This window comes from Callospermophilus lateralis, chromosome 19 (genome assembly GCF_048772815.1).
Source record: "Callospermophilus lateralis isolate mCalLat2 chromosome 19, mCalLat2.hap1, whole genome shotgun sequence".
Taxonomy (NCBI): Eukaryota; Metazoa; Chordata; class Mammalia; order Rodentia; family Sciuridae; genus Callospermophilus; species Callospermophilus lateralis.
The window spans coordinates 12,455,810-12,468,070 of record NC_135323.1 but is presented as its reverse complement, the minus strand read 5'-3'; the positions used below and the strand labels follow the sequence as shown (position 1 = coordinate 12,468,070).

At 57.9% G+C, this 12,261-nt stretch overlaps 1 protein-coding gene across 1 annotated transcript in view; it reads right to left on the bottom strand.

Moving 5' to 3' along the window:
• Positions 1-12,261, bottom strand: part of Xylt1 (xylosyltransferase 1) — a 239,816-nt gene that overhangs the window by 105,560 nt on the left and 121,995 nt on the right. The window contains exon 2 of the mRNA XM_076840180.2: positions 4,985-5,501. Coding sequence (XP_076696295.2) covers positions 4,985-5,501 — 517 coding nt within the window. The remainder of the gene's footprint in view (positions 1-4,984; positions 5,502-12,261) is intronic.

Here is a 12,261-nt window from a genome sequence, read left to right as displayed (position 1 = left end):
GGTGCCCCCAAAACGTGTGACAGCACGGGGACGTCTAGGGGGGCCATGACTGGGCTAGGAGAGCCGTGGCCCCACACCGTGATGACCCCTTCCAGGGTAACGGGCGGTGACTGAGGCAGGGAGACTGTGGCCAGAGGAGCCGGGTCACTGGGGGCCTGACCTCAGGGGCTATATTTGGTCCCTGGTGAGGGGGGCTCGCTCTCTGCTGCCGGGGGGCCGGGTCCTGAGCTGCTTTCCTCTGCCACGATGTTCGGCCTCAGCTCGGGCTCAGGAACGGAGACCCCTGAAACCCTGGGCCCCCCATAGAGTTCTCCTCCTCTCAAATTCTTCTGGCCAGGTCGTTGGTCACAGCGGACTCAAGCCAATGCGCTCCGTCATTGCAGCCAGCCCCCTGCGAAGAGAGGGCAGGCGGATCTGTGCCCAGTTTGCAGGGGAGGAGACCGGGGCACCGGGAGGTCGGGGCTGCCGCGGGAGAAGGCGGAGCCGGGATTCCCACCCGAGTGGCCAGAGCTCTTTGGGTGGAAAGGCCTTTTCCCAGTTCACGCTGCTCGTAGCCTTCACTCTCACACGGTGACGTTTCCAAAAACACACAGGGGGGCCCAGGCAGAGTGACCGGAGGCCCCAGGGTGGTTCCGGAGACTGAGGAGGGACAGGCGGTCCGGGCGATGGTGTGTGAGCGCATACAGCCTGGGCCTGAGGTGAGCTCAGGGTCCCTGGGGTGACCATGTGGCTCCTGAGAGCTCCCGTGAGGCCACCCCCGGTGCTGACAGGACAGAGCCCCCCTGCGCGGCCGCTGGCGGGCTGCCTGGGGACCCCCTGACCTAATGGAATGACACTGTGGCTTCCTTTGCCCCCTTCAAAATTGCTTTCTCCAGGAGGCAGAGTGAGGGAGGCCAGGTCCCAGCAGAGAGCAAGGCACCCCCGGGCTCCTCGACGCCACCCTGGGCCTCAGCAAAAGGCGTGGGGACAGACGGCGGGTGGCAGGAGCCCTTCGCAACAGTCAACATGGAGAGAACCCGTTTCCTGTCCTCGGAACCCTTCAACCCTGCTCGGTGGCCTCCTTAAGGACACTCAACGTCCGGCAGCCCGCGGGCCGGATCTGGAGGTTGTCAAGTGAAGTGAGGAGACAGCGCGTCCCCCTGCGTGGGGCGCATGGGTCCGGGACACCGCCTCAGAGACTCAACTGCCCGCCGCTGTCTGCATTTCCTCACTTAGAGGAAATCAGAGGACCACGGGGCTGGAGCCCGAATCCCTCCTGAGCAGAGGGAATGCCGGGGGTCAGGGTTTCCAGGAGGGGAACGCCATCTCTCTGTGGGGTGTAATTACATCTTCGCCTTCTGCAGAAGAATAGTTTATGGCTTAAATGCTATTAATTGTAAGCCGTTTTGTTCCGCGGGAAGTTGTTCATTGATAACTACCCAATTAGGGTTATTTTGCAATTAGTCTATTCACAGTAAATTTATTGCAAGAGGCGGAGGCCTCCGTGGAGCAGGCTGAAGTAGTGCCGGGGCTGGGTGGGAGACGGCGCTTCAACGCCCATCTTCGTAACCAGCTCAGCGGCCCCAGGAGGGCAGGCCACCTTGGCCGAGGCGGTACAGGCCTTAGGACAAGACCCAGGCAAATCCACCCTGCAGAACCACACCGGAGGTGTCCCAGCATGACCAGGAGAACCGTAGGAACCCCTAGCTCACGGTGACGCCGTATTTATTTATTTAGGGACAGTTGCGGAGCAGGTCATACGGCAAATGTGTGTGCGACGCACAGTCCTGGCTGACCCGGCAAAGTTGTTAACTGTGTGTTCAGCCCTCACAAGCCCTCTGAGATAGGTGTGCTCACGTGCCCCTCCAGATGGAGGCAACAAGGCACAGAGAGGTCAAGCGAGTTGCCCAAGGTCCCACAGCTTGCGGAGGGGAGATCTGGAGTTTGAATCCAGGAAGTCCAGCTTCACAGCCAGGCTCGTAACCACTGGCAACATCCCTCCCCCCCATACCCCCCAGCAATGCCCTCCCTTCTCCTTTGTGAATATACCGAGGACAGAAGGGCACAGGGCCAGGTTTATGGGATGCCGGCTCAGTCACCTGAGTTCCAACACCTGCTCTGCCACCTACCAGCCACGTGCCTCTGGCCAAGTCCCAAACCTCCTGGAGTCTCAATTTCCTCATTGGCAAAATGGGTTCGCCACAGACGTACCTTTGTGGGGCTAGAGCGCGGATGCTGGGAGACAGAGTCCTAGAGGCCCGCACAAACGCTTCCTAGCTCAGGAGGCTGCCATGAATGATTTTTCAACTTAACACGGGAGCAAAAACCCGACCGTACAGCCACGCGGTTTTGCAGCTTCAGAGCTTATTCAATAAATCACACGAGAGCGTCAACACTTTATCACCGAGCGGGCTTCCTGTTAGATGGCTCTGCCCAGCGGCAGCTGACCCGAGTCTTCTGCACACTGCAGGCCGGCTGCACTAAGCCACGGTGTCTGGCAGGCAAGCGCCTTAAAAGCATTTCCAACTCGCGACGGATCCACGGTAGTGTGACCCCATGTAAATGGAGGAGCCACGGTGTGCAGAATTGGAACCGACACAGGAGTGAGCCAGCCAGGGCCCGCTGGCCCACCTGGCCCTCGCCTACGTTTGCAAGTTCAGTTTCACCAGAATGTACCCGGGTACGTTTGTGTTTGTGTTTTTGCGGCTGCAGCAAGTTCAGTATTTGTGACAGAGACTGTAGGACCCTCCGAATACCTACGATCTGGCCATTTGCAGAACAAGCATGCCTGGTATACAGTAGGAGCCCTACATTAGTCTCCTGGGCGGACCTTTAACCCAGGTTTTCGCTGCCAGGCGTCAGGTTAACAAAAGCTTTTGGAAACGTCAGCCTCCGCCCAGTGATTCCTATATCCCAGTGCCAAGAGCAATCAGGAGTACAGACCGAGCCACCTGGAGATGCAGCCGAGGGGGAGGCTGGGAGGGACAAAGGAAGACTTTCTCTTTAAATCTCTCTATTGGAAAGAAAGTTCCGCAGAGCTACACTTTCCCTGCAAACAGCTCAAGAGCAGAGATGAGCTTGGTCGAAACCTTCAGGTTGCCCGACTGCAGGCCACAGCGTCTCACAGAGGCCACATGAAGGGTCCTGTCCCCGCAGCCCTCGGTCTATGCACGGAGCTCGCGTGGCCGCCGCCTGTCAGATCCAACTCCCACATTGTGACTAGTGAATACGGAGGCCCGTCCCCTTGTCCCTGGGGGTTTGTGGGGTTGGTTCTGGGCACTGGCCAACCAGGCTACTGGAATCCACAGACGCTCAGGTGGTCGGGGGCTGAGGCTGTGGCTCGGGGGTAGAGCGCTTGCCCAGCATGAGTGAGGCCCTGGGTTCCATCCTCAGCACCACATACAAATAGACGAACAAAATAAAGGTCCATCTACATCTAAGATAAAATAAAATGCCGTGGTCTCTCTGACCTCTGCACGTCAAGCCATCGCCGATCACTCAGAAGAGCTGACGTAATGAGAATGCTATCAAAACAGTCGCTCTCTTATGTGGTTCTGGGAGCCATCACAAGGGGAAAAGCCCATGTTGAGTGCGGATGAACTCTTTGGAATAGTTTCCATCTGCAGTGAGTTGGCTCCAGGTGTGCAGAGCCTGTGGGGACCAAGGACCAGCTGCACTTGACATGAGCGTGCTCCTACCCACGGGGGGACCTTGGGTACGTTCTTCCCCTCTGGGGTCTCCCATTCTTGTCCCCCGTCCATCGGGACGGGGTCTCTCTAGTCTGACTTTCCTCCTCAGTCCTTCTCTCCACGCCCCTCCCTTCTGCGTCCACGCTCTTCATGTCAAATGCCGCCGCCTCGGCTCTCAATGGCGCTGACTCTCTGTACAAAAATTTCCCTTGGATGCCATCTGTCCTCCCCAGGGACAAAACCTCCAGGAAAATAGTTACTAACTGGCCCAAGGGACAATAAAATGTAAGCAGGTTCCCAGGGGCCACCTTAGAGTCCACGGGTGAAGGGGACGGCAGCCTGGGCATGCAGGGGGGGGACAGCAGTGACCACAGTCCTACCGCTCAGCCAGGTGGAGGGGCAGGAGGTCCTCCCCGCTCTGGGGCCAGTTAGGACTTTTCTGCTCATATAGAGAGAACGGGAGGAAGGAGGGGACCTCAAAAGTGACCCTTCATCCAGCCCAGCTCATCCCCACCTCAGGTGTCTCCGTGTGACATCTCAGAAGGTTGCTGACAAGTTGTGGAACCTTCTAAGATTTTTCCCAGTCTCTTGTCTGGGGAAAAAAAAAAAAATCAGCCTCAGAGCTGATCAGGGGGTGGTGGGAGGGACACAGTGGCCCAGGGAATGAGGCTCAGCCTGCAGCTGCGGAGGCTGCCCCCGCCCGTGGGCCCTGGGGAAGGCACCGGTCATCATGGCCAAGATGCCCACGTCCAAGCCATGGTTCTAGGTGCAGAGAAACAGGTGCGGTCTCACCTGTGCAGGATGCTCCCCGCCCCCCAGGGCCCCTGCACTCTGCCCGTGACTCCTCTGTCGGCCTCTGAGCCTGCCCTGCGTCCTGCAGGAGACCTGACTCGTCCCTGGGTCACGGGCACCTGGAAGAGCGCCCCGCACCAGGGAGGAGGGAGGGAGGGAAGAAATCGAGGAGAGAGAGAAGAAGAAACGGGAGGCGAGGAAGGAAGGGGCTGCGGGGGCCAGGAGGACGGGAAGGCTGTCCCCCCAGAGCTCCAGAGTGGACGCCACCAATCAGAAATCCTCCAGGTCACGCTCAGTGACCATCAGGGCCAGGTCAACCCCCATCCCTCTGCACGCAGCCCCCTGCCGCTCCCCTGGGCCCCAGTGTCACTGTGACCCGACCCTTCGTCACGTAGGTACGGGGGTAGAGCACCAGCCACAGGCAATGGGACTCTCACAAGGGACTTCAGCATCCCCAGAGTCCCAAACCAGCCAGACCCCGGGTTCCGGCCCGTGAGGTCTGAGCAGAGCCCAGTGGGACTTACCCTCCAGGGGGCAGAGCCGCGTCACCCTCTCGGGCATCAGCAGCCCCAGCCTGTGCTGGCAGTAGGTCTCCCCGATCTCCTGGCGGCAGTGCTTGGACTTGGCGCGGGACAGGGCCGAGATGGCCTCCTTGCCCGAGATGTCGCACCTGGGGGGCTGGTCGTACTTGGTCTCCCGGGAGCTGCCTCCGCCCCTCCTGGCGTGGGGGGGTCTGGGGGGGTCCTTCCCTCGGCTGCTGTTGGCTGCAGCGCTCTCCCGGGGAGGCGGGGCCTCCTTGGGGCCTTTCCCCAGGAAGGGACGTCCCTGTCCCTGTCCTTTCTCCTGGGGCTCCAGCTTCCTCTGCAAACGCTCCTTCGGCCGACCTGGGGGCTTCCTGGCCGACTCCGGCTGGTGCTTCCGCTGCTGGGTCCTGGGCGCGAAGTTGCTGTTGTCCACGTTCTCAAAGTCCTTGGGCACCGAGTTCTCGTTGTTGCTATCGGTCCGCACTTTCTCTTTGGGCCGGTGAGAGAAGTAGCCGTCCTGCAGGAGACGGAAAAGAAACAGAGAAGAGAGGCTTGACCTGGGGGCTGTGCTCAGGGGGCTGGTCCCCGAGGAACCCCCCACCCCACCCCGACACACCGGGGCGTGCAGCTGTGGGAGTCTGAGCTGGACCGTCCAGTCCCACCTCTGCTCTGACTGTGACTCTCAAAGCCTCAAGTCAGTTTCTCTCTTTCTTTTTACCCTGTCTGTCACTGGGTAGCAGATATTTGATTCCACCTTCCTGTTGGAACTCTAGAAAGGGCTGTGATGGTTATAACATAATAATGTTATAAAAGGAGAACATATTGGCAGGATCTTGGACACCTTCTAAATTGCCTTGAGCATCCCGTACCTGTGCCCTTCACAGAGGTCAAGACCTGAGCCCCTGTGAGTTCTGTAGGAGAGTCCTTTGGCTCTCCAAGCTGGTAAGTGGGACAGAGCGAATTGAGCCATCGGGGGTCAAGAGAGAGGTCAGAAGTCAGTGGAGACAAGGACCTTTCCAGAAAGATGGTGCTAGAAACCCTGCTCCTTGGTGGGTAGGTAGATGGGTCCTAGTGATTTTGAGTTTAGATCAAATGGTCCGAATCGTTCTTTGAAACATGATGCTTCTGGGTAGAGGCCATTCCCAGAGACTAACCCGAAAAGCACTCACGGTCCCAAAGCCCACCCCTAGGGGCACCTCTGACGGCACCGAGAGCACTCGTGGGCTCCCTCGGCCTGTCCTGTTGCTCCGGAAGCGCACTGGTGAAGAGTAGCATCGATATTTTAAAATTTTGTTTTGTGTGTGCTTTTTTTTTTTGTTTTTTTTTTTTAGGGAGGGCTAAAAATGTCCTAAAATTCCAGTTCCCAAGGAAGAGTGGCGAGGGGAGGGCAGTGGCCATTTCCGGGGCGGTGGACATGGCAGCCCATGCTCTGCTGGGCTCTCCCTCCAGCAGGTCAGCACCTGCACCCCGGGGGCCCCCATCTGGCCTGCCACCTGTTTTTGTAAGTAAAGTTTGATTGAAACGCAGCCACACCTGCTCATCTGTGCATTGCCTGGGGCCGCCTTCATGGTACCCTACAGACGGGGCGGTTGCAATGGAAACCGTGAACCCTTCTGTCGGGCCCTCGAAGGAAGAGTCTGTGGTCCTCGCTCTGCAGGAGCCGAGTGTGAAGGCCTCCTGTCCTCGGCAGGGGGTGTAGGTGCCCTGTCCTCCTTGTCCTTGCTGGCTTAGCTGTGGCCTGGAGGAAAAGCCACACATGGGGCTGCCCCCTCTACCTCTGCCCCCTGCTTGGCATGAAGCCCCTGTCCACTCGGGGGAGGTGGGAAGGAGGACAGCCCACACCAAGATGGCCACGGCGCGCGTCGGGCCATTGCAGTTTTCTTGTTTTATGGAGGGGGAACTGAGCACCCGGGTGTCTTGCCCAAGGTGAGCCGGTGGTGACGCTGGGCCCCCGCAGGACAGACCCAGACCCCCAGCTCCCGACGGCCAAGGAGACCGAAGCCATGGTCCCCTCCCCTCAGGCACCGCAGCCTGACTCTGCTCGTCAGTCTGCTGTGGACACGAGACCCCTGGACAGCCATCCGGAGGCCGGACAGCGACCTGCTGTGTTGTGTTCATGAGGGACAGAGCCCAGAAGCTGGGGACACCGGGTGCTAGAGTCAGAGGCAGCAGGAGCTGGGGGCCGGGCAGGAAGAAGGAAGGAGACCAGCTGGTCACCCAGGACCCCGCGAGACGCCAAATGCAGAGGTGGACAGGTCCCTCGTATAAGATGGCATCCTATTTGCAAATACCCTACATGCGTCCTCCCATCCCGCATTCTTTAAATCGTCTCTCGGTGACTTAGATCACCTGATACAGTGATTTGGAAAATGGGAATAGTCGTTGAGGGAATCCTGACACAGGAGCGTGGTCAGTACTGATGCACTTTTTTTCCCCTGAATATTTTCACTCTGCCGTCGGCTGAACCCACAGCGGCCGAGGCGGAAGGACGGAGGCGGACGGCCGTGGCACACGGGGACCTGTGGCTCAGGACCTTGTGGAGGTGGCCTCTCTTTCCTTCCCACAGGGACTTGCCAGGCCTCCGGCAGGTGCTCCCAGAGCTCTGGGTTCCTGGTCCCTAAACGCACGGGCTGTAGGGCTGTACTGATGGCTCTTGTCCGTCTGTCCAGAGCCTCTCAGACGCGTTTTCTGAGCACAGTGCGACCCAGGCCCCACGGTAGGTGACTCACGGGTCCCACGCGTTGGACAAGGAGGACGGCCCTCTGGGGAGGACCTCTTCTCGCCTCTCACACCAAGGGCAGCCCGTTGCTGTGACCCTCTTGTTCAAGGAGCCGTGCGGGGCCCTTCAGTGCAAAGCCTCGCCTGACCTCCAGAGCTACGCTCCAAGGTCGTGCTGGCCTCTGCCAGGACGCAGAGGAGGGAGGCGGGCGCTGGGACATATGTGCCCACAGCCATCTGGGGCAGGCAGTGAGCTGGCTCCTGATGCTGGAAGTTGCTGGCAGGTTGTGACCCTGCCGTCCCCCCGAGAGGGAAGCCAAGAGGAATCGGCTCCCCGCCTCCATGTGGGGACCCAGCCAGCACCCTCTGCCGTCACGGCAGCAGCCCAGGTAGGACGAGCTGGACGGGGCAGGGTGGGATTCAGTGGGGCTCTCCACGGACATTCAGTTCCCTTCCTTCTGGGCACAGAGGAGGACTGTGCTTCCCTGCAAGCTGGACACAGCCAAGACAACTGGCCGGGGCTGGGGGCCAGCTCCACCCCACAGCATTGCCACCAGCTCTCATGGTTGGGATCTTAAATGCCCCCCAAAGGCCCAGAGAAGGTTTTCAGGGTCACGAGGAGGATGTGGGACCTAGTGGAAGTTAGATATTGGGAGCACGTACCCTCGAAGGGACATGAAACACCAGTCCCCTCCTCTCTCACTTTTTCACTTCCTGACCATCACGAGGTTGTCAAGTGTCTTCCACCACAGGCTCCCACCATGATGTACTGTCTCCCCACAGGGCCACAAGCAAAGGGCCAAGCCACCATGGACTGAAACCTCTGAAACTGTGAGCGAAAGGAGACCTTTCCTCCTTTAAGCTGTTTATCTCAGGTATTTTGTTACAGCAATGAAAGCTGACCAAGACATTGGCCATCTTCCTGATGGTGAAGGTCTTGCATCCCTGAGGGTGGCCAGCATGGAACAGATTCTACCAACCCCCAGTGGGCAGATGGAACCTCTTCTGCTTAATGTCACTGAGATTTGGGGATCTCTGTTACTGCAGCATGGTCTAGCTCATCCTGACTAGTGTAGGAGCCCACTTGGTCACCCTTCCTCCCAGCTCTTCTCAAACACAGGAACCAAGTTTGTTTTCTTTTTTTCTTACTTGTTTGGACTCCAACACAGAGAAAATTAGTTTGATGGGTCCAACTTTAACAACATGATTAATGTTGTTCTGATTAATTCTGTCTTAAAAAGCCCAGTTTTTGGAAGTTCACAAGAAGGCAGGGAATAAGCCAGAGAAACCCGAGTCCTTATAGACAGCAACAGTTTTATTCTGGGACTCTTCTCTTTCTGTTAATAGAGACTCACCAAGTTTGGTGCCCTGAGTGGAAAATCCCCACAAACCTCCATAAACCCCCACAAACCCCCATAAACCTCCATAAACTGCCTATTTCAAAAGCTCATGTTTTGTGCACTTTCTGGCAGAGTTTCAACCAACAAAACTAGACCAGGGAGACATGATCCCTGCTCTCCGTCCGCCCAGACCAACAAAGCTAATCTGACAATCTGTGAAGCCGATTCCTCCAGCTAATTTGCACGACCAGGAACCGGTGCCACCACCCAGTCTGACATGGCCCCAGATTCACCCGCACCATCTAACTCGGGAGAGCCAACCGCAACGGGGACGGTGGCCTCGGGCTGGCCCTGTGGCCTCCGCCGGCCTCCGACGCTGCTCGGCTGCCCACGGAAATGCAAAGGTTCATGGGCAAGAGGGAGGGAAGATATTCTGACTCCTGGGTTGAAGAGCTCACAGATATTAGCTTCCAGAAAAGTCCACAAGAGGCAGGGTCAGGGAGAGTCAGGCAGGATCCGAAGGTGTGGCACTCCATCACCCTGATCCACGCTGTTTTCCATAGTGGCCAGTGGGTCCTCCCTCACCTTCCCCTACCTCCTTTTTCTAGAATTTTCTTTATTGTGAGATTAAAATTTCAATAAGCTACAAAGTTCGCTGTATTTACGAGACGCCCTGCCACCACCCCGTTTTAAGTGTAGAATGCAGAACCGTTGACCATGGGGAGGAGGCTGGGGGCAGCTTGCATGACTGAGACTTCAGGCCCCCTGGTGAGCAATTGCCAAACTCCTGGCCCAGCCCCGGGCTCCGCCTGTCCACTCTGACTCTATGACTGGCAGCTGCAGAGTCCACGTCATGGAGCCTGCGTTACCTCACTGTCCCCTCTCCTGTGGCATGAGGTCCTCAGGCTCACCCATGAGGCCGCACGCTACAGGTTTCCTTCCTACGTGAGCAAGAACCACTCCACGGTACGAACCCCCCACCTTTTCTGCATCCATTGTCCATCACTGGGCCTGAGGGATCCCCCTGCCCCAATTCCTCCTGTGATCACCAAGGGGCCGACAGGGCTCAGCTCTTCTTTCCCTGGGTCCCCAAGTCCACAGAGCCTAGCTCACGTCCCCTTCTCTGTGCAAAACTTTGGAAGGTCCCGGGCAGATGCCCCGGAGAGAACTACCATTCACCAAGGTCCACGTGGCCCCAAGCTCTGGCCCTTCACGCAGAGGATCCCCGGGGCATGGGCCCTGGTCCTCTGGGACACTGGTTGAGCAGCAGGTACCAGTCCTGAGTAAGAGGACGGAGCTGAGGCACAGACGTTAAGCACCCGAGGTCCCTCTGCTCCTCAGGGAGCGACCCAACCTCCCTGTGCCTCAGTTTCTCTCCTGGAACACGGGACCAATCATGATATTCACCTCGCAGGTCATTTGGTGAGGCTGCATGTATGCAAAGCTTCTGGAACATTCCTGTCACTCAAACAGGAGGAAGGATGAGCAATAAACTCAAAGCGGGTACCCACCAGTTAACGCCGGGTCTCGGCTCCTCCACCCGGAGGGAGGGCAGACCCGTCATGACTCCTCCATCACCATCGCCCGGCCACGTCGCCGTCGCCGGGCATGCTCAGCCAATCCCGCTCTCTCACCTTGGGTGAGGTATGCAAATGCAACCCTTTGACTTATTTTATTTTAATGCACTTATTACAATGATTGCACATTTAAATGTTTGCGTGCGAGCTCCCAAGCTCTAATTACTCTGCCTCACCTCCGAGCCGTTGCTAGAATCCATTTTTATTCCGGAGGAATAATTAAATGCAATAATGTCCTCCATTTCTGTTCAACCTTGGGCATGTTCAGAGCCCATTTCAATCAGGTAGAAATATGCTAAACACAAGATGGTCTGCTTCTGTCTTCCCGGGGGTTCTGGGGGGTTCAGGCTTCAGAATGGATTCCCACTCAGCTGGCTGCACCCCAGGCCCTGGGTCCTGTTTCTGAGAGGTGGGGGCGGCTGCTGGGCTTTTTGAACGACACACTTAGAGACACACCTTTGCTCCTGTTGTGGTGTGGATGGAGCACCCAGTGGGGAGCGCAGAGGCCCGGGCACCTGCCTTGCCTCAGTGACTACTTAATTTTCTGATCCGTAAACAGATGGGTGATGGAGTCCTGCGGGAGTGTGACTCCCATTCCCTGAGTCGGGCGTGAATCAAGATGATCAACTCACGCGATTCTGCCATTCCGGCTCCTGGAAAAACAATGTGACGATGCTGGGAGCAGTGGCACATGCCAGCGGCTTCGCGGGAGGCTGAGGCCGGAGGACCACAAGGTCAAGGCCAGCCTCAGCGACTTAGGGAGGCAGAGTCTCAAAGAAGAAGTCAAAAGGGCCTGGGGATGTGGCTCAGGGGAAGGGAAACCTGGGTCCACCCGCAGTACCCTGCAATTTGAGGGACTTGAGGAGACCAGAGAGGGAGGATGGAGGGAGGCTCTGAGTGGTGTCCCCTGACGTCCCAGCCTCATCCTTCTGAATCTCGGATTCAGAGGTCTGGAGTCAGGCGACGCGGTCACCAGCTCTTAAAGCATTTACTCAAGCGTGCAGGCGGTGCTCACTGTGTCCGAGGCCCTGTCCCCGCCACCTCCTCACCAGTTCATCTCGTGACATGCCTGCGCAGGAGATGATTTCACGTTCTTCCTTTTTTCTTTTTTGGACTGAATCCCCACATCTAGGAGCCACCTGAACCCAGGCTGCCCAGGTCACACCGCCTCTCCGCAGCTAGTAAGAACGGGGACGGGATGGGCCCCGGGGCGCACTCTCTTAATCCCAGGGACATGGGAGGCCGAGGCAGGAGGATTGCAAGTCCAAGGCCAGCCTGAGCCACTCAACGAGGCTTTGTCTCAGAGTAAAAAAATGAAAAAGGCTGGGGATGTGGCTCGGAGGTGGAGCACCGTTAAGGTCTACCCCGCCAGGTGTGCTGCCCAGGCAGGAAGGCCCCTGCCCCACCCGCTCGCCAGGGTCAGTGGATTGCTGCCCTCAGGTCAGGTGCACAGGTAGCTGTTTGCTGTTGAACTCGGTGTTCGGGGCTCCGTTCCCATTGCCAGGGCCACCAAAGTCGTTGGGAGGGACCCTGGGGGAGCAGCCCACACCTGCTTCCAGAAGGACCTCGGTGCCAGGGGGGACGGAGGGTGGAGGCTCAGTGTGTGAGGCTGAACCAATGAGGACTTACAATTGTGGAGGCT